At 43.8% G+C, this 22,237-nt stretch overlaps 1 protein-coding gene across 2 annotated transcripts in view; it reads left to right on the top strand.

Annotated features, from left to right (window-relative positions):
* Positions 1–823: 823 nt before the first annotated feature.
* Positions 824–22,237, top strand: part of SYN3 (synapsin III) — a gene marked incomplete at both ends in the record, with an annotated part of 176,309 nt that continues 154,895 nt past the window's right edge. For both annotated transcript variants that reach the window (XM_080612029.1, XM_080612028.1), the window contains 2 exons: positions 824–1,140; positions 15,030–15,087. In XM_080612029.1, the coding sequence (XP_080468155.1) occupies positions 824–1,140; positions 15,030–15,087 (375 nt within the window). The remainder of the gene's footprint in view (positions 1,141–15,029; positions 15,088–22,237) is intronic.

The following is a 22,237-nucleotide window of genomic DNA, read 5'->3' as shown; positions in this document are numbered from 1 at the left end:
GGGTTGGAAAGGACCTTAAGGTCATCCAGTTCCAACCCCCTGCCATGAGCAGGGACACCTCACACTAGACCATGTCACTCAAGGCTCTGTCCAACCTGGCCTTGAACACTGCCAAGGATGGAGCATTTACCACTTCTTTGGACAGCTGCCACTGAAATTGGTCAAGACATGTATTTTTCTGCTATTTGTTTTCTACATTTTATTTGAATTTAGGACCTTTCGTAAGTTCAGAGCCTTGCTTACAAACCTGCTAAAGATTATACAACTTTTTATCCTTTTGGTCATTTGGTGGTTATACTGTAACAACCATGTGTTATTTCCAACACACAAAATACCAGAAATAAGCTGTCACTCTTTTGAATATTAACATTTACAATGAGTAATTTTTCTTTGTCCATAATGAGCAGTTATGAAATTGTTAGCGCCTAAGCAGCCCCAACCAGGAAAATTTTGGGATGAGAGAGAGCCATGAAACATACTTACCTGTTTGGCTGTACCAGTGTAGCATACTGGATAGAAATCAGTAGTCCTTTTTTGTCTCATTGTTGACTTAGGTACCCATTTAAAAGCCAAACGAGTTTCTTTATTTCATGCTGACAGCATGTATCTCACATACATGTTTTTGATTCTCTTCCCACAGGAGAGAAAGAAAATACAGCTGAAAAACTAAGGCATCTATCTCCACCAGGATTTCAAGGGGGAAAGCCTGCCTGGCTGAACTGCAAGGAGGTACCCACACGTGCACAGAAACATCCCCCACGACTGGTGACGCCATTGTTCAGCCCTACTCTTGCCGAGAAGGTTTCCACACAACGCTGCAACAATGAATTTCCTCCGGCGGCGTCTCTCGGACAGTAGTTTCGTGGCAAATTTGCCCAATGGGTACATGATGGACTTGCAGCGCCCCGACAGCTCCATGAGCTCCCCGGTTTCTCCTGCGATGGAGAGAAAGCATCCTCAGCCACCACAGCCCGCGCACTCCTCCTCTACTGGCACCAGCATCTTCAGCTCCATCTCCAGTGCCATGAAGCAAACCACACAAGCGGCTGCAGGACTGATTGATCACTCAGCCAGCCCCACACCTCCTGTGGCCCAGAAACCCAAGATCCTCCTAGTGATTGATGATGCGCACACAGAGTGGTGAGTTATCACGGTCCCCCCTGCTGAATTCAGCTCCATGGGGCTGGAGGATAAGAGGGATCTGGGAAGCACAGGGCATATGCAGGGTAGATGCTTTCACATCTAGGTCACCAACTCTGGCCCCAGGTCAGTGTCTGTTTGGTGACATGCACAAATGGCAGAATAGGCTTTTCGCATATCTTTCTTGAAAAAAATGTTCATTTGATACTCATTGGCAAACTTCTTCATAGCCTCAATATATGAGCAAGCTTAGTTGAACTGTCACATCTAGCAATGGTCCTAAGAGGTCACAGCTGAAGGTGTGGTAGTGATGTGGGTCAGGACCTTAGCCTACTGTTTGTGTTGGCTCTAAAAAATGAAAAGGGACTCAATCTCTCCAGCTTTCAGTCTTTCTTGGACTTTTCTCTGTATGCAAGTTTGTACATAAATTATGAAGAGATAAGCCAAGCTTGTTACTACTGATAGTAATGATCGGAGTTCATTCACTGGTCAAAGGCCCTTCACCTGCTAAGCAGAGTGACTATTGGCAAAAGGTTCTCAGGCTCAGCTAAACCTCAGATTTGTCTTGTACATGCAGGTTTCTCTTTACAAATAAAAGTTTGGAAGTTTGTTACCTGTGATATTGGGCTGCAGAGAACACTTCCCAAATGGTAGGACAACCGAAGTGTACTGAAATGCTTCGGAAATTGCTGCTTGGTGTGGGCTCCTTTTCCAAGTTGGCTATTTTAGAAAGCATGAGGCAAACTGGCTGAGAGAAGACTTTTCTGGGGGAAAAGCCAGAGCATGTGTTTGAGGAGATGCTCTTGTTTTATCCGCCAGCCTGTCAAAACACAGAAAAAAGGAAAGGATAGCACAGGCAAGGGGACTGTACTGAAGACTTCAAAGTGAAAGAATTTGGGTTACCTGGTCTTGGCCAAGTGATATTATTTTATTGTTCTTTTCATCTCATAGCACTCTTCAGTAAAGTTTTCACCTTTGGTCTTCTCTGCTGTCCAGGAGAGTGGAGACAAGGCGGGACCTTCCTCCCTGGGTGTATCTTCACAAAGCAAGAGTTTAGATTTTAGCTAAAGAGGGGCAATGACAGGGTACGACCAGCTCAGGCTTCCTCAGCCAGTTTGAAGTAAGAAAAGGAAAACAGTGGGATTATTCTCGAAGGAAAAGTAACTTTTTAACTGAGTGAGAAACTCCCTGATAAGGTTGTTGTCATATCAAATGTTTCACAGGCCTCTTTTATCGCAGTAGCAGCCTCTTAATGCCATATAGTTCAATCTGCAACACCAATCTGGCTCAACCCTGATCTCTCCTTCCTGGGTGCATCCACAAACCTCACAGGAGGCTGATGCTCACCAGCCTTGGTCTCTGATTAGTGTTTTTGCAGTTCCTTTAAGATGCTGCCAGGTGGCAGTCCCTTAACATAGCATTCTCCAGATGGGGATGGGAGTGCCTTTAATGCACAGCTCCAGCGTCTGGTGCTTAGTCTGCACTGCTTAGTCCAAGCACGGTAACCAGAGAGGAAAGCCCTAGCTCAAAGGCCAATTTAGTTTTTGCTTGAGATTAGTGGAGCTGAAGGTAGTCTGGGCAGGGGAAAGGACAAGGAAGGATTGGACTCTTGCAACCTTTTCATGTTTTAAAATACACACTGCATTCAAATCCCTGTCTTTGTATCTCCCAGCTGCTGTTCTGTCATGCAGACTTCATGGTCTGTGGGCTGACCTTGCCCAAGGAGCAGCAGCTGGGAGATATAAAGAGGAAATATGGCTACCCATGCTGTCTTCACTTCTACACTCGTATGTAAGCACTCCATGCATCCTGCTGTCTTGGCTATCCCTCTGCTGTCTATAACTTAGCAGTTTCTAGACATTATGTGGGACACCTTTCATTTCTCTCAGCTCTCTGCTTCTATCCCACAGGCTTGCAAATATCAAATAATGCTTCTTGCAAAGGCTCCCTGCTTCGCTCTCTCTAACGTTGTGAGGACACTGAACAAAATTAGTGTGTACATTCATGACTGTATCCTGACATATATATGATATGAAAACTAATGAAGCAACGTTATTATTAACCTTTGCCAGCCACAGGTTTCCACGGCTCTCTGTAGCATGGGCAGAAACACATGCTTAGAAACTTTGCCAGCCTAAAGGTAGCACGTGGTCTTCTCTTAGAGAGAGTACCAATGCAACCACTCCTGGATGCCAAGAGTGCTACTTGGCAGTCAATTTTTGTGTCTCCAGGAAACTCAGTGAGCTCTTGAGAGCAGCGGCTCCATGGATGTTTATTCTTGGTAAGGTACTTCTGAGCAATGCCAGTCATCTCCTTGCTCTCAGCCAGTGTTATGTGAGCTCAAGCTGATCAGCCCAAGGCAGCAGTGTTTGCCTTGTGAGAGCACAGCTACAGAAGCTGGTTATCTAGGGATTCTGACTGTCTACTCTGTATCACATAGGAAAGCACTCCCAGACTTTAGAAGGTGAACAACAACATATAGTTCTGCGCTGGCAATTTTGGGTTCAGAAGAAGAATCATGTTTGCAATGCATTTCACCTCTGCCTGCTCAGCTTCTTGCTACTTGTGAAATTACTGATTTGGTTTTCTAGGAACCCTTTTCTTCTACTTTTGAAATAGTTAACTCTACTAGAAAAGATCCCAAGAAATAACTACTGAAGCACTACCTTTATCTTAAGGGTGGGGGCTTCCACAATGCTTCCTCCTCCATGTCAAGTTATACGAGGTTTACAACAAGGACTAGCTTGTTCACAGACAGGAAGGGTGAGAGACAGTGGAATCTGCCATTTAATTTCTTTTCTCTAAATAAAAACACTTTCTCATAATTGGATACCGTAGCAACATTGCCAAGACAGACAGTAATTTATCATCATTGTTTGTATTACAGCAAAGAGCTGCAACTGTGGATTAGGATGAGGTGTTGCACAAGTGCATGACGAAATGGTCTAACAATCCAAAGTGAATATTGAATGCACTTTAAAGTGAGAAATGACAATCCTTTGTATTTTTAAGAAGCACCTATGTGTCTGCTGCTACAGTATAGCTCTCAACTTCCCTCAGAAGTCTGGAGGAAGCAAAAAGAATGCATGGGAATCCATGTCTTGTCTTCCTCCATAAAATCCCTACCATTTTTGACATTTAATATGCTCTGGTTTGTTCCAAAGACAAAGTATTAGAAAAATAATGTGAACCCCACAGAATATGATCAGCTGCTTTCTGCATTAGCAGCAGTGAAAGAAAGGTACATTCTATTAAAAGTAATGGAACTCTCCCAGCTTTCTGTTAAAGTGGCAAAGTTTTGACAAATTTTCCATCCTTCTCAGAGCAGTCCTGAGGAGAAGGACTTGGGGGTGTTGGTCGATGAGAAAATGAATACGAGCTGGCTTCAGTGTGCGCTTGCAGCCTAGAAATCAACCATATCCTGTCTGCATCAAAAGGAGCATGACCAGCAGGTCGAAGGAGGTGATCCTGCCCCTCTACTCTGCTCTCGTGAGACCTCACTTGGAGTATTGTGTGCAGTTCTGGTGTCCTCAACATCAAAAGGACATGGAACTGTTGGAACAAGTCCAGAGGAGGGCCACGAGGATGATCAGGGGACTGGAGCACCTCTTGTATGAAGATAGGCTGAGAAAGTTTGGGCTGTTCAGCCTGGAGAAGAAAAGGCTGCGTGGAGACCTCATAGCAGCCTTCCAGTATCTGAAGGGGGGCTATAAGGACACTGGGGAGGAACACTTCATTAGGAACTGTAGCAATAGGACAAGGGGTAATGGGTTTAAACTTGAACAGGGGAAGTTCAGGTTAGATATAAGGAAGAAGTTCGTTACTGTGAGGGTGGTGAGGCACTGGAACAGGTTGCTCAAAGAAGTGATAAATGCTCCATCCCGGGCGGTGTTCAAGGCCAGGTTGGACAGAGCCTTGGGTGACATGGTTTAGGGTGAGGTGCCCCTGCCCATGGCAGGGAGGTTGGAATTAAATAATCTCAAGGTCCTTTCCAACCCTAACTATTCTATGATTCTATGATTCTGCTCCAAAGTATGTCTCTAGCGCGTTGCAAGGAGGCACAAAGTGAATCTGCGACACGCAGAATATGCACAAAAGGAAAACAGTCTGTATGGCTCCCTTGTACTCATGGTTTCAACAGCCTGCCCTCAGATGCACCCACAGCAGTGAATGTGTCTGTGCATCAGCACACTAGGGAAGAACTCGTCTTCTTCAGTAATTACTGGTACCTATCTGAGCTGGATAGCCTCCACCTGGAGAATGAGGCACCTTCTTGTGAGCCGGGAGTATCTGTGCCTTGGGAGGCTTCCAAAAATGCATCTACAACACACCTACAGCAGCTGCCAGGGAAAAAAAGGGGAGCTCAGATGTGAATACACACACACACATGTGCAAACACACAGCAAAAGGGAGTGGGACCATGGGGAAGAGGGATGGCAGGACTCCATGTAATGGCAGATGGGCCAGCTCCAGCAGCCTAACCTCAGCTGGGAGGAAAACATCCTACCTCTGGCAACCTCCTCTCCCAACACGCTATTAAGTAAAATCATGCTCTTGCTGCATTGGATTTCTCAGTGGATCAAACAGGACTTAATACTCTGAATTGTTAACCCCCTTCCTCTGCAAAACTGCTCAGCATTCTAGTCTAATGCTTCATGTTTAAACAGCTTATTTGCGAAGTGATCAAGCACAGCTAAGGCTCCTATTAACAACATATGCTAAAAGCATTGTTTTCTGGACCAGACAGCATAAAAATGTTGGTTTTGTTGTATTTGTTAGGTATCTTGGTTGCATTTGTGAAATACCTCATGTTGCTTTTCCAAGCCACTGGTGTGTTTTGTCCAGATTTCACGCCATTTCAAGTGCTAACGGTGTTACATGCTGTCTTGTACAAAATACATGTGCACTGTGTGCAGCCTTTCTGCACGTGAGGATTGTGTCATGTTTCATAGGAAGAAAAGCCAGAGGATATTTTAGGAGACACAGAATTGTGCTGTTGTTTTCAAATTTATTTTACAGCCAAAACTGCCTGAACATACTGTCTTCAAAAATTTAAAGATGAAGAGAAAAATTGTGATTAATGAATGGAATCCTCTTAATACATCTGAAATAGTTCTTTGTATAACAGTAATGTCATGATTCAGGTCTAATTATGGACTGACTCATCACCATTACTGTTTTATACTGATCAGAGGAAATTATCAATTGTTTCTTCATGAAAATAAAACTATTTTTACTTCCGATAGTACATGACAGTATTGAGCCTTAAATAGCATTTGTCCAAACACATAATTGGTCAAATAATGACAGTCTAATACTGAATTTTGGTAACATGAGACTTCCTAAATCCTAAATTTTTGGAAGGAATTCCTTTTAAAAAATATTCAATAAGCATAATTTCATGCTTTTGCTAGGCTGAAGATGATGTACTAAGGCTCCCACTCTGAGAATTATTTCTGTCTCTAACTCATTTAAATACAATGGGAAGTTTTGGATTAGCTTTTGGCTTCAGACTTCATTATCATTTACTATTATTATTATTGTTGTTGTTGTTATTATTATTATTCAGAATTGATTCTCCAATCTTGACCTCAGGCATTCGCAGTTTAAATTTGCAGTTTTGTCTGTATCTCCTGATAAAAAGGCCAAAATAATTTAACATGGTGCTAACTGGCAATAAATGATTATGAATTAGCTTTCATCATCCAGCGAGTACCTTTAAAGTTTTCACAATTCCTGTGCAACCGCGCTACTATAATTTGAAAAAACTCACAGGTAAAATTTACATTTTCACAAATCTTGCTAAAAAACTTGCTTACAGATTCATCATTTAGCCATGTCTATCCAAGACTGAATAGTTTGTGTTAAGTGTGACATGAGGGTAAAAATTCCACTTTAGGGAAAGATGAGGCAAGTTTGTGTTAAACATGTGTGTGTGTATGTTATATGTGTGTGCTTGGAAGCAACATGGATGGTTTCCGTATTGCCTAGCCCACAGGCATAAGGGTGAAAAGCAGGTAAGGCTGTCAAAAATATTCAATAAATTATATATATCACATCACTTTCCAATCTGTCTTAGGTATGTCACCATCGTGTCTGCCTGTATTTTTGTCCTGCATATGTAAAGCGGCTTGGGATCTAGTCATCCTAAATGAAAGGTGATACAGAAATGTAAAGGATTAGTATCATTACGAAAATAGACACAAGGAATATGGAAAACATTCCCCACCAGGTTATAAATATGCTAATGCAAGTCAAATCTGGGACCTTAATTGCTTTACCAGAGTTCCTATAAATGCACAGAATTTAACCTCAGAATGTCCTGACTAGTCCTGTACATATTTAAAAAATGAAATAATAATAATCCTTCAGATGTATTTCTCGAGGTTTGTGAGCCATATTTCTTCTGCTCAAAAGCCAGCAGCCCTGCCTCAGGGTTGGTTCAAGTTAGCCTCGTTCCCCTGCTCCTCAAGTTCATGGAGGGCAGAAGTGGGTTGGAATAAAATATTGCACAACCCTGAACAAAATGATACCCCTTGCAAGCAGCTCCAGGCCATACTATCTAGATTTAGCAATGTGGAAATGTTCCAACAATGTACTATTTTGATAATACGCAAAATAAAATTGCTGCCTCATGTTGTAGTTAAAGCAAACTCCCACCTCCACTCCCCACCCACCCCAGGTCTTTGTGGCCAGGAGGAATGTGATTGCAATGTAGCCAGAGGTGGGGGACCAGACCCACAGCAAAGTGTCCTTCCTATCCTGACAGCTCAGAGAAAAGCTGTGCCCAAAAAGCAATAGCACTGCACTAACTAATGCTTCTTCTCTTGGGGAGGGATGGCTTTGAGTAGCCCCATTGCACAAGCAGGAGGTGGCACAGGAAGATGCTGGGAGGCTGGTATTGTGTGGGACTCCATAGTTCCTTGAATAGGAAGTACAGCCTGAATGGTTGTTGTCTGTGATCGTTAAAGTGCTGGTGGCTTGCCAGCCCAGGTCTCCCTTGAAAACAACCCTTCAGTTCCCTTAGAGAAAGGGAGGACTCACAAAAGACAATTTAGAAAACCCTTCTCCCTTCGCACCCCAAAGCTTCCCTTTCTGTGTGCGTTCAAGCCAAGAAAATCCTTACAGCCCTGGAGGGTGGAATCTCAGACCTCATCAAGGACCTTACCATGAGGACTTCCTCTATCAAAAAAACCCAACCACCATACCACAGACTGATACAAACCTATTCAGAAGAGGCATTTCTTCCCTTTATGTGATCCCACAACTAATAATGCCTCAGGGATATTTTACAGTAACAAGAGCGGGATGGGTCTTGTGGTTCTTCCCAGAAGGCAACAAAGGCAGTCTGTTCCCACGGCTTGACCTTGGACACCAAGGACCTACCTGCAGTACAGCTGAGCTGGCCCTGCATTGGTGGCTCCAGCAAGACAGCACTGAGAGCAAGATGATTTGAACACAGGGCTGAGTGCAGCAATACTGCACCCCAAGGCTGGAGGTGAAACTTATGTGGAGCTCCTGGAAACGTATCAGTGTAGTTAGTTTTCATCCAACCTAAAACTTAGATTTACCTCTTTATCCCTCACTGTCTGTCTGTAGAATGCAGGTACCCTTTCCTTCTTTCTGCACTTGCCTCTGGTCCATTTAACCTATAATTCAGACCTTGCTTTCTGAGGTGTCGAAGCCCACATCCATCATGACTATACACCATCTTTAGCATCCTGACACCTCCCATCCCTGGCCCAAGGTACTCCTACAGAATAAATACTAACTACCAACCAGTCCATTCCACAGCTGAACAGTGCATAAGGGTCTCTGGGCTGAGGCAGATGTGGACAAAAGCTCCAGTAGGCTGCAGACCTTAGCATTTGTGGAGTGAGTTTTCCCTATCCCCTTGGCAGTCAGGACTTTACCATCTCAGAAGCCCTTACTATTTGCTGAGAATTGCTAAAGTGGAGAAAAGTGGTGAAGGGATTGAGGGCTGGCTCCTGAAAGGAAAACCTTCCTTGTTTTCACCCCTGAAGGAAAAAGGGCACAAACGCATCTCTCCTCCCTCTTCCCCTCCCCTCCCCACTGCCTTTATAGAGCATAGGGGCTGGGGGGGTCAGGGCATTCCAGCGGCTGCTGGCCAGTATCCTGGAAACTGTCTCCTTTTTCCCAGTCCCAGCCCCTTTTACAAAGGAGACAATGCAGACACACAGTGAGTGCCTTGTGCATCACTTGGGCCCCCAGGCCCTTTGACACAGGGATTTGGTACAGTGGCTAACCCCCTCCCCTCCTGCCTCGAGGTCCCCCACACCCAATCCAGGGGGCTTCAGCCTCGCCTTTTCCAGGCTGATCCAGAAAGAAATCACATGCCTTATTTTCCCAAGCAGCTTGAGAGAAATATGTGTAATGTGATTCCAGAGAAATAATCCAGATAATTCCAGAATTTACCCATGGGTCCTTTTTGGTTTATTTACCCACGTCTCTTCTTCCCCATTTCTTTCATTCTTTCTTCCATCCATTCCTTTGCCCATCTCTCTCCAAGAGTCCTGCAATGTTTCCCCTCTTCACCTCAGTGTGTTTTGCTCTGGCCCCTCTACAGGGTGGAAAAGGCTGCTTCGCACTCTGGAGGAGAAGCGATCTCCATCCAAAGTGTGGCTTGGCTTTCTTTGTTTGTTATGTCTTGCTCCAAAGGCACAAGCTCAGTCAGAGGATTTGGAGGAATTAGCTATTACAATATCCCAGTGACCCTCTTTGGCACACTTTCAGTGATACTGAGCCCATTTCTGGGTTGAAGCTACAAGCCTGCTCCTAAGTTTGTAGCTGAAGGCCTCTGTTGCACAGTGATGCCCTAAAAAGTGCCCGGGTTCATTCACACCACAGGAGATTTGGGCTCATGTTTGTTTGTTCATCTAAAGGATGGCTTCCCAGTTATCAAGACGTACTACAAGCAATTGCAATGACTTTTGCTACATCAGCTCACTGAGGTCTCTCACAAGAAGATCTGAGCTATACTTCTTTGATTTCCTTGATCTCTTCCTATTCTAGAAAATTGCTTTATACAGAAGCCATTTTACAGGATACCTGAAGAAATACCATGAATTTAATACAAAATACCAGCCTGTCTTCAAAGCTTCATTGTCTGTCATAACTTCTGCTTCACGCAGCTAATGAATCACAGCACTCCTCCAGGACATCACAATCACTTCAAATCTCTTGCCCTTCCTGGCTACTCCCTTCCCAATGCTGAGGCCAGTGTTCTGTACATTTTCTTACTTGGGCTGCTGCCTAGTGGCACTGTACCTGGGGAAGAGCTCCCTGGGCACTTTCTTTAGCCGATGCTTGATACCTGCTGCAATCAGGTAACAAGCTGTAATACCTGCTGTAATTGTACCTGCATCTTTTCCTATTCCTCACCTGTGCAGAGCATTTTCCAGCATGGCAGAAGTTGTGCAGTCCCCTGCTGCATCCCTGATGCCTCTCTTTCCGACAGATACAGAGGAAAACACTCTTAAACATATGCTTCTTTGCACCAAGAGTCAAAAAACAAAGGGAAGAGAGAAGAAATAACTCCAGGAGAGATCGTAAAAGCTCTGCAGAAATAGCTTCTCCTGAATTCCTGTGCTGAACATGTTTATTGGCTGATGGGTTGAGCATCCATTGCACAAACTTTTGTTTTAAAGCAGAAAGAGAGCACAAGACAGATGTAACCAGTTATTTATCAGACAGAGAGAAAGTACAAAATAATCTGTGCTCACCTAGCAAAAGTAGCTTGTGAGTTTGGGCCCTTTGCTGCTGAGCCTGGGCAGCCCTTACTCCACATGTGGGAGTTGATTCTCTTGTGCATGTTCCTCCATGACACAGGAGCAGCACAGCAATGCAGGCTGGCCCCAGCTCCTGTACCTGTAGCCCTCTGGCCCAGCTTTACCTCCCCTGGGCCTTGTGACACGAGGCTTTGACAGGAAAATTCGCACCCATGAGGAGTGAAACCCTGTGTTTGCAGACCAAGGGCATTAGTAGGAAGGAGCAGGGGAGCATGCTGATTTGGGCACCCGTCACACAGGCACAGTACAAGTTGTCCCAGCTGTCAAGTGACACCCAGAGGGATAAACTCTGGTATTCAAGTGTCTTACAAATGTGTTTGCAGTATTGGGTCACTGATGGCATCCCTTGCTCAGACAGATGCTTTGCAAACACCTAATGGCACTAATGTTATACATGGACTTTATGTGAATTATCTCTTACGAAGTAACCAGGGATAAATGGATCATTTATTTTTCCTTGCTGCTATTAAGGATACACTCCATTTCTGACAGAGAATTGTGTATATGCTTCCTCCAGCCACAGTCGCTGAGGCAGACGGGGACTGTTTCATGGCAGCTCTGGAAAATAAGCTTTTATTCTTTCCAAATTACTTCATAAGAAGAGTCATCGTGTTTCGTGTGGCCCTGTAATCATGTCAGGGCTGAGGCAGAAAGCAGAAGTTTGTTTGATGCTCTTGCACCCAGAAAATATGTTCCTTTTCCAGAGCATGCAGCTTCTTCCATCACAAAGAGAGAAGGATTCAAGGCAAGCTTTCTCCCTGGAAAAGAAACAGCCGTTTGCTGTTTATTATGGTGCTTCCTCGCTCCCAGCCAATGCAGCCACATTTAAATGCATCGCCTAGCACTGTAAATCCTACCCAGGAACTGTTCTTGAGCATGGCTGTGCAGTTTCCTTCAGTCAAAACATGTTTACATGCTAATTGACTGAGATCACAGCAACCACACCATCCCATCTGCACCCTGCCTAGCAAATTATAACTCTGCGTTCTGGTGGGTTTGAACATCTGACATGCTTGATAATAAAGGGATGGCCAGCCAAGCAGTGGTCAGTGCTGGAGGCTGCCCAGGAGAGGGGGTAGGTTTGTATGACCACTGCCTTGCCCAGTGTCCCAATCTGGGGGGACAAACAGCCTCCATCCCAGGGCAATGAGCTGCTCCTCTGATCACTAGCAATTAGCTATGCTAGAGATGAATGGGGACACTTCTGAGGCTCCCCATAAAGGCTTTTGACTGGTCTTCTGGGTGCCACTCCCTTGCTGCACTGCAGGATGCCTAGATAGCCCTGGAGCATGTCGCTTCCTAGGCAGAGGTCTGGAAGAGCCTTGCACAGGTGGTTTTGGGGCAGACATCATCTTACAAATGTCTTGTACAGTCTCACCTTCCAGAAACATCAATCTGCCTTTCTCCTGCATCCCCACCAGAGCAACATAATCTTCCTTTCCTCCATCTCATGTTCACTCTAGGAACCAGAAGTCATTTCACACATTGTGCACTACTGACCAAAAGACTCCCTCTTGCAACAGAGGCATCATGATGTTTCCACAGCATCAGCAGTGATTCCAACTTGCTTGCAATTTCAGGGCTCCAGGGTGAGGCTAAAGCCATTTTTCATTTCAACATGATAGCCTCTGCTGCCCAGGGGCTCCAAAACCCCACGTGTGAATTGAAAACCTCCCTCCAGAGATGCTTCAGTAAGAAATGTTTCATTCCTACCCTGGGCCATGTCAAAATGATGGGCTGACCAAAATATTTGGCTGCAAAACGCTTAGCACCTGTAGTCTTCAGAGACACTCAGAGCAGGTTACCCTTCCTGGGGGGCTTTCTTTGAAAGAAAGTGATATATTGTGCTGTTAACAGAGAGTTATCTGAGACATGGGATGAGACAACCTGTGTGGGAAGAGGGCAAGAAAGAGAGGTCATGTAGTGCCTAAGTTGAGATCCCTTGCTCTATTCCAATGACTCCTTACTCTGGATATCCTCTCTGTGTGATTACCCATGAGTAGAGCCAGTACTGTAGAGATGGGAGAGAGGACTTTTTCAACCATGTGAAGGCTGATTTCCTGCACAAGGCGGTGGAAGCCTCTTTGCTCCATCTGTACTGGGCTAAACACTGTGGTTAATCACACTTCATTACAAGCTGAAGCAAAGCAGCACCAAGGAGTTTGCAACCAGCAGGTCAGCAAAGAGGAAAGGCCATAGAGGGAGGAAGTGTGTTTTGTAAATGGGGGTAAGGAGTATACATTATGAATGTGCTGGGAATAAAAACAAGTGAATAGCGCGCCTCAAATTTCAGACCAGTTCCTGTGGGCCCACTTAAAGCTTATTCCAGTTTTCGAGAAGTCACTGATTCCAGCAATATCCCCAGTGTTTAGGAGCAAGGAATGTTGTCAGGCCCTCTAGAGCCATGCCTCCAGAAATACGATGGAATTATTAAGTGAATTTAGCATTCCTGTTTATTGTTAGAGGCATGATGTCTCCGCTTGTCTGCTGAGCTCCTTTTTTTCAGGCAACACTCGTAAATACAAGGAAGAGATAAAAAATGGCCACAGCTCTGCTTTTTATACCGGACAGGGTTGTTTGAGTCATTTGGTCTTGGTCACACCTGCCTGCTACACTGTCCCTCACTGATCTCTGTGCAGAGGTCTTATCACCACCATGCTGATGGATGGGCTGTCTGTGGGCTGTCTGGGAAGGGAAGCCTGATACAGCCTTCAGATATCCTAATAAGAATGAAGCAGAAAACTTTTGGAATTATTTTATATAGGTCTGCTTTGGTTTGTTTTGTTTTTAATAAAATGTAAAGTTTTGACTTGGTTTCGAGCCAGAATGACAAAACAGTTTTTTATTTACATGTCACATTTCTGGAGGAGGGGAGCATGCAGCTGAAAGCTGGTGTGTTTCAGCCATGGGGAAAATTGCCTTCCTACTGCCTCTCCTCTTTTTTTTTTTTTTATTGGAACAAACAGACACATAGTAAAAATGTGAGCCAGCTTCTTTTTTTTTTTTTTCGCTAATACTATAAAATAGGGAGCAAAGCCGGCTTCCCCTCATTTTCCCTTACTTCTTTATTCTGTCCTCTCTTTGCCAATTGGAAACAGAATGCAGAGAGTTACTTTGTCTCTGGAAACAGCTCTTGCACGGCTGAACTGTGTTTTCAAGGGTTTCCAAATAGAACAGCTTTTTGGAACCTATATGGTCTTCCTGAAGTTTTAGGGGGGAGATCTGAGAAAATAAACTCATATTTTCTTCTGTTGAGCTTGTTTGGTGAGGGGAAAAACTGAGGAGACATATTCACAGTGGAAATTATATTGGCAAGTTCCCTGCTGACTATTCAATATAAGGAGAATTATACACAAATATGAATAAAAAAGCTAAAACTGCCTGTCTTTTTCCTACGTTTTCTTCTCCAGCACTACTGTCAGCCTTTCCCTATCATAAACAACCAATCCTTCTGAAACTACTTTGCTGTCTGCATAGCGTAGGCAGATAGGAGCAGAGCGGTGGAAGATGTATGTCCTCCTGACACTCTTCAGCTCCAAAGCAAACAGAGAGATCCTTCATTAGTAACACTGTAGATGCAGATTCTGTTTTTCTAAATCAGTATTGGAAAAACAAACAGAATCAAAAGCAGCTCTGTAGCGATAAAGCAAGAGAATAGGTTTCACAAGTAGTTCAGCTATGATGATAAAGATCCTTGCTCAAAGTCCAAAGTAGTTTCTAACGTTGTGCCATATGTTGCTCTCCTTTTACAGAATAAAGATTGAGTATTAAATGAGATACAGCAAGGAATAATCTATTACAGTCTTTGCTCTGGAAAAGATTAGGAGAGCATTTGGTTTTCAGTTTGAAAATAAAATGAAAAAGTCATAAGCCTTGAAGGAACTTTCCAATGTGGTTTTCATCTGGCTTGGCAGGTTTCTTTTGGAGAACTGAAAGCTGAACGAAGATAGGAATTAAGAAAACATGCTGTGACCCGGATAGAAATTATTCAGCAAAAAGGGAAATGCAGAAGCAAAACAGTATGCAACAAAAGCCAAAAATCTTCTTTAACCATGTTTGTCTCTCTCATTTCTTTTGCAGGGCCAAATATTTCCAGGGGAAGAAGGTGAATGGAGAATTTGATATCCGAGTGGAACAGGTCAGTAGCAACTGAATTTGGCTCCAAGAAATGTGTGTGGACAGGGCTGAGGTTTTGATCACAGATAATCTGTGGATATTTCTTGTCTTGAAGAAAGGAACTAATGAGTCTTAAGATATGTCCATTTTATAGAATTGTGGAAGCCATAAACAAAATTATCTTAATTGGCCATCCCTTCGTCCTCCCTACCTTTGCAGAACCAGTTGCTATTTCACCTTAAAATGCAATTTTCTATTGTGGTGATGGGATTACAATTTCTTCCATTAGAAGACTACCTCACAGCTCTGTATCTATGCCTGAAAATGTGTAAAGCCAATATGCAACAATACATGGTGATGCTATGTTCCACATGAGATCCATACAAGTCTTCTGACTTACCCTGATTTAAGCCTAAAACCTTTGGTTGAAGTATGCAAATCAACTACATATGGCAAAATCTTTTAATCTGTTGAAAGTCCACATCCAGTAAGGAGTTTCATGGCCTGTTTCGGATGTGCAGTGCAGGACATTGGACAAATTCTCTGTTTCTCTTTTAGACTTCACCAGCCATTCGTTTCAGTTGAAAACTCTTGATGTTGGGTCTGTCTTCTCTCTGTGTTGGTGCAGTCTGTCAAAATGAAGTCCCAGGATTGACTGGAACTTTGGATGCTGCTGTCAAAGTAGAAATGATTATTAATAATCATTTGCAGGCACCTAACTTGAAAGCAGGCATAAGGAGAGATGTAGAGATGAGCTGGTGATCCTGAAGGAGCCATATGCTTGCTTTATAGTCATTAGGGCTATAAAATTACTTGGATGGATAAAGAAATGCAGTGAATGTTGTTTGAATGACCTGATTTTTTCTGTCTTCATAAAGCTTTTGATTCTGCATCGTGTGACTGTGCACATGTGTGTGTGTATAGAATTATTAATGCAGTGATTTTGAAGACTTTCTCAGGACCCATTGTCCTTGATAAAGTGCTTCTTCTCCTTTCAAAGGGGTGCTGTCCAGTCGCTTAGGACTATACATAAGCACACATATTCTGATCAAAGGCTGTGTCTGGAACAGAAAAGTTAACAAGTTTGGTTTTTGTTGGATTTTTTTGCAACTGTGATACTATGAACACTTCATTTTCCTCTTTCTATTGGTATCACACTTGCCACCACTGGGTGGTATTAGGAAGAACAATTCTCACTTGCACTTCCTTATCAAAGTCTTTATTTTGCTGGTTGCCCCACTAAATGTTGTGAAAGACAATTGGAAATGAAAAATAATTTCACACCTTTCACACTGAAGCATGAAATCAAATAATAATTCAGAGTTGTCCTTCAAACCTCTGATCTAAGCCACGACACTGCTTAAAGCAGGGTCAGCTTCAAAGCTAGACCTGGCACTCTTCAAAATGACCTGTTAATTCCTTCCTAAACCTCCAGCCTCTGCCTTTCCTCTTATAGTCCTTCTTCTCAAATGTTACTGCACTTGAAGTCCTTATAAAGAAACTATCTTCAAATGGTTGGTGAGTGGAGAAGGACAGAAGTGGACTCTTGATCCCTGATGGGTTAAACCCAGTAATGACTCTCGTCATCGTCACTGGGCAGCTTATCGTATTTTCCCAAGGACCCTCTGAGGGAGACTTTCCCAATCTGTCACTTGAAATCCTTCGCATAGGCTGAATGTCCATGCTTGAGATGAGGCACTAAAGTGCTCCAAGTAAAGACCATAAGGCTGGTGTATAATCCTGCTGGTGAGGAACATTGCCAGGGCCCTTGCAGCTTTTCTCGCTGAGCATAGTGTCTGCAGCTCTGCCCAAGGGAATGAAAAGCACAGTGGGTAAGAGAGTTGAGGAACAATGAACGAAGGTCCTGCCTGCTTCCCTTGAGCCCCTCCTGCCCCTTAGACCAGGCAGCCAAGCCTCCAAGTCGTGGGCACCTTACTGCACTTGACTCGCTGAGAACTCAAAAGCAGAAGGGATGATCACTTTCCCCAGCTGGATCACTGTCTGTCAAGGGAAACACAGAAGCTGCATTATCACGGGCAGTCCCTGAATCTGACCTCTTTATATATATATATCACTGAGGCCAAGAAAGTGGCTCTTCTTTCTTCAAACTCTATTTTCTTGTCCCCTTGTTTTTTCTTTCCAATCTATCCTTGCTCAGTATTTCTTGAAAATCAATTTTCTTTCATTGCTCCCATCCTAATCACCTTGGAGCCTTCCTCTCTTCTTCCTCAAGAACATATCCAGGAGCCTAAAGTGTTGTGGAACAGGTCCCCTGTGGCTGAACACAGATCCTCCCATCCTGAAAAATGAATGTTGATCCATTATGGGGAAGAAAAAGTAGGGAATAGCTCTGTTTATCAGACTGGTCCACACCCTTGTTTTTAAGTGCCCAGCTCACCAGTCTTCACTACTATAACTGACCCATGAATGATACGTAGACTGTGCCATCATTCTCAAGCCCTGTTTAGCTCTGAGTAATATCTGTATCAGATCAAGGTTTGACTCTCTGGCACCTCTTAAGCCACTTGGTCTGATCGGTTAGTTCATTTAGTTTTTCAGTTTTCCGTTTGGTCCTGCTTCAGATAACCACACATTGACTCAGACAGGATTACAGTTTGCCTTTGGAAAGTTTTATATTTTATAGGAAAAAACCACTTTTAATCTGAAAAGCTAAATAGCAAGAAAAGTTTGAATGGCAGAAAACAGTGACAGGAAATATCCAAATGTTAAACACTCTTGAAAAACCACATTGGGAAAAAGCAACTGCCCTGTTTTTCTGACAGTGCTAATTTTTTTGCCATTCTTCCAGGATGCTCTGTGGTTGGGTTAAACTGAAGGGACAGTTTGCCTTGTTGCTTTTTCTCTTGCTTTTTCATCTCCATCTCTATTACATCTTAATTCTTTCTTAGCAAGCCATTTCGGAAGTCTTTGTGGGGAAGCGGAGCAGGATAGTAGGTGATTTTTTCTTGAAGTCATGACATCACTTATTTGTAATGGAGCAGGAGTGCTGAAAGCAGCGCTGCCTCTCCCTCTCTCAGCAGTGGGAAGTCACTTATCTAATCTGGTTATACACCCCTACCAGCTCTCAGAGCTGCCTCTCCCCCTTGGCTGTCATCTGAGGAATGCAAGACGTATGTGATCATGCTGTCTCGCTCCATCTATCCCCCACACCCAACACTGTGGAAGGCATTGACTGATTTCAGCCAAATTGGAGAAACAGGCAGAGTTTCAAGATATTGAGTTATTACAAGAGGTGAATTCAGTTCAGATACTGGGTAATCCACAGGGAAGAGACTATTCAATGCCATCCTGCTGCTCAGGGAGCTGCTTCTGTACATCTCAGTTTGTATGAAAATAGATTTTATGGACTCTCAAAGAAGGTTTAATGGTTCAGTAACACAGAAATTAATTGCATGACCTTGGTACCACCCGAAGGTACTTGCTGTTCAGCTATGTCCATCACCAATAGTGAAAAGCAATGGACAAGAAATGCTGTGAGCACTGCCTGGTGCCTGTAAATAGGGGAGAGAGTTGTAAGGGATGAGAGTGGGCACACTCTTTCCAGACTCTGCTGTTTCCTGTCACCCCTTAAAATGAACATGAAGCCTGACTTTGTTTCCACCTTTGTTTCTTCCAACCTTCAGTGTAACACCCGAAACATATTTATTCAGGTGCTTTAGAGGCTGTGGGATTTATTATTGCTTGCCCTAGACTGAAACCCAGGCATGCACAGCATTGCCTTCTCCCTGTTGACTGCAAGGGGAGAGATGCGGGGTTGATTGAGGGCTGGAGAGTTGAGAACCAAGTGCAAGTGAATCAGGCCCCTTTTTCTTTGAAGGCAGTTTGGATTGCATTTTGATTATTTGGATAATTTTTGACTACAATTCCTTCCATAGCAATGACAGTTATCCATAAAATCATGGAATGGTTGGGGTTGGAAAGGACCTCAAAGCTCATCCAGTTCCACCCACCCTGCCACGGGCAGGGACACCTTCCACTAGACCAGGTTGCTCCAAGCCCCATCCAACCTGGCCTTGAACACTGCCAGGGATGGGGCAGCCACAGCTTTCCTGGGCAACCTGTGCCAGGGCCTCACTACCCTCACAGCAAAGAACTTCCTAATGTCTGATCTAAATCTCTCTTCTGTCAGTTTAATGCATTCCCCCTTCTCCTGTCACTGCATGGCCTTGTAAAAAAACCCTCGCCAGATTTCTCAGGTTCCCTTATGCACTGGAAGCTGCTCTAAGGTCTTCCCAAAGCCTTCTCTTCTCCAGGCTGAACTACCCCAGCTCTCAATGTGTGTTCATAGGAGAGGTGCTCCAGCCCCATGATCATTTTCATGGCCCTCCTCTGGACTCGCTCCAACAGGTCCACGTCCTTCTTGTGTTGTGAGCCCCAGAGCTGAACCCTGTACTCCAGGCGGGGTCTCATGAAAGCAGAGTAGAGGTGTAGAATCATCTCACTTGACATGCTGGTCACACTCTTTCAGACTGAATGAAACACGGATCAAAAAGTTAAATCTGTTTGACCTATTCCCATTAAAATCCTGATGGTTTAAGCTTTAGTCAGCGTGGGTAAACCCCTAAGCTTTAAGAAGCATCTGAGTCTAAAAATACTATCGCTATTTTATGCTAAAAATAAGTTTCTTTCAGATTTTGATCCATATTGTTGCTTTTACTTGTCTTATGATTTCTACCTTTGAGAACTGCTGTGTATACATATTCAGTTCTTTTCTCTAGAAATATGAATGCTAGAAAAATTCCTTTACATATAAAAAGTGTAAGTTTGATTAAATGGCTCTAAAGCTGAGTTTAAAGAAGAATCTTGAAGTGCCACAGGAGCTGACCACATGCTTTTAGTCTTTCCCAAAATTAATTTTACTTTTCTCTTCTCAGTCCTTCACTTGCCAGAAGAGCAACAGGAAACACAGTGTCTTCAGGAAGGGGAGGAATTAGACCACAGGCCTTATGCTCTGTCTTTCATCCCCAGAGGCAACTGGTAGTAACTCAGCAGCTTTCCGCACCCAATCTGCCCTGTCCCAGAGAAAATTAAGCTTTGCATGCTCTAAGGATTTCATATGACTCCGGGGTTTCTCATATGGATAGTAACATACCCAAGATGAGGGGCTTCTCAGGCATTAGGTGTGCCACATGTATAAGGTGGACACCACATGGCTGTTTATCCCTAGCACATCCGGGTACAAACAGAAGAGGGCAAGAGAGCTGAGCCATCGGATAGACTGTGACATTGTGGGTGGTGGCCAGATGACTGGATGCTCGCCATCTGTCTGGGAGAAAGATGCCCACAGAGCAGTATGTGCAGAGCAGGGTCACTGGGATGACCATGGAGACCTGATTTATGAAAGGAAACTGAAAGAGTTGGGTTTGTTTATCCCACCAAAAACAAAAGGAGACATGGCTGCTTTTAATAAACACTGGTTTAAGAACATGTTTTGTGATAGGATGCCTGCAGTAGCATGCCTGTAGTAGCAAGGGGTTAGACCCTATGGCTCTGATAGGTTTTTCCAGTCTTGTGCACTGTGTTGACCAACGAGAGCCTAGGAGGGAGAGAGGAGGGCACAGACCTAGCAGGGAAAGCAAACAGCACTTCTTATAAAGGGCCTGACACTTTTGGGATACCTTTCCTTCAGTATTTCCCAAAGACATTTTAATATATGCAGAGACATCTTTCCTGGCATTGACTTATTGATGGTGTAGGGAGGTGGAAAAAGTGAAGGGGGAGTGATGAGGCCAAAAGGTTCATCTAAACTTTTATTCCTGTTGTTTGTCCACCCGTCTCCTTCCCACCATTTCCTGCTGTGATGAGGTGGGTCCGTCTGTCCGCCTGATACACATTCTTCTCGCACAGCTCATCCACTTGTTCCCGCTGCCTGGTCTATTTTCATGAAATGATTATTCAGTGAACTCCTATGTACATTCTTCTGGAAAAGTCTTGTGGTATAGATTATGACTCCATTGGCAGCATTGTCAGGAAAAAAGTTGTACTTGGCATTCACAGAAGATAATTGTAATACAAATCACAAATTCCAGCTCCATTGTACTTCCCGTTCTAAAGAGATATTTTCATGTGCAGCAGAAAGTGGTCCTTTCAAAAGATAAAGTCTGATAGGCCCCTGTGTGATGAGAGGTAAAATTAGTCTCTCTTCAAATAACCACATATTTTTTATTCATTATATGTTTAGGTTTGAGGGTTGGTTTGTTTTTTTCAAGTGAAAACCAAAAAGCAGTTCAAGAACAGCAACAGCAGTTCTCATAGCTTTGCCACACACGAGCATTCAAAAACTATGAGTAAAGAGACCTGGAGAAGCAGCAAGAATGACTCAAAAAATAATTTCTTACATACATAGTATCTTCTTGTTTTATTATGTTTTTTTCCTTCCATTGGTTTTTGGAGGTTTACAAAGTTCATGGTTTTGAGCTATTTTTTCCTGGGATCAAAAATTTAGAAATGTGCTTTTGCTAAAGCTCCCATTTTTGGGTAGTCACACCACTTCTGAAAAGAGAATTCAATACACAGTTCCAAATGCTGGCAGAGCTGATGCACCAAAAGGCACTCACACAGGTCAAGGTATATGGACCTTCAGCATCAGCACTGTCTGCAGCCTAAGAGTATGCATCCTGTCTTCAGGACTTATGAAGAGCAGTTGTGGAAACTCCCTGTAGAGCCACACAGCAGCATCCCCTTCCCAGCTGGACCTTCTCCATGCTTTTCTCCCAGAGAGCAATCCCAGCACTGTGGGTGGGTGGGGAGCAAGGTGCCTCCCAAGGGGATGGTGTCTCAGGAAAGAGACATAGAGAGTGAGGGTGTGTTATCTCTAATTCTGCATGCATTGTGCACACCAAGCCCACACAGCCCCAGCCCCCCCCCCCCCCCCCACGTTCACATCCATTTGATCTGTTCACCCTTCTGCCTGTGTGGGATTTAGGGATTGCTTACTTCCCCCCTGAAATGCTTGTGATGGTTGCAGTGAAACGCTCTGTTACAGGAATGCAGTCTGGTGTCTGCCAAAGTATTTCTTTCCTTGTACATATTGGAAGATCCACCAAAAAGTAAAGCATAAAATCCACTGAGGAATGTAAGTGGTTTGAGTAGACAGTAGTAATTCCTCATTCCAAGTGCTTAAGCCATGACATGGACCAGCCTGTTATCCT

Source organism: Psittacula echo, assembly GCF_963264785.1.
Source record: "Psittacula echo genome assembly, chromosome: 1".
Taxonomy (NCBI): Eukaryota; Metazoa; Chordata; class Aves; order Psittaciformes; family Psittacidae; genus Psittacula; species Psittacula echo.
The sequence above is the reverse complement of the archived record's forward strand: the minus strand, read 5'-3'. Positions and strand labels throughout refer to the sequence as shown.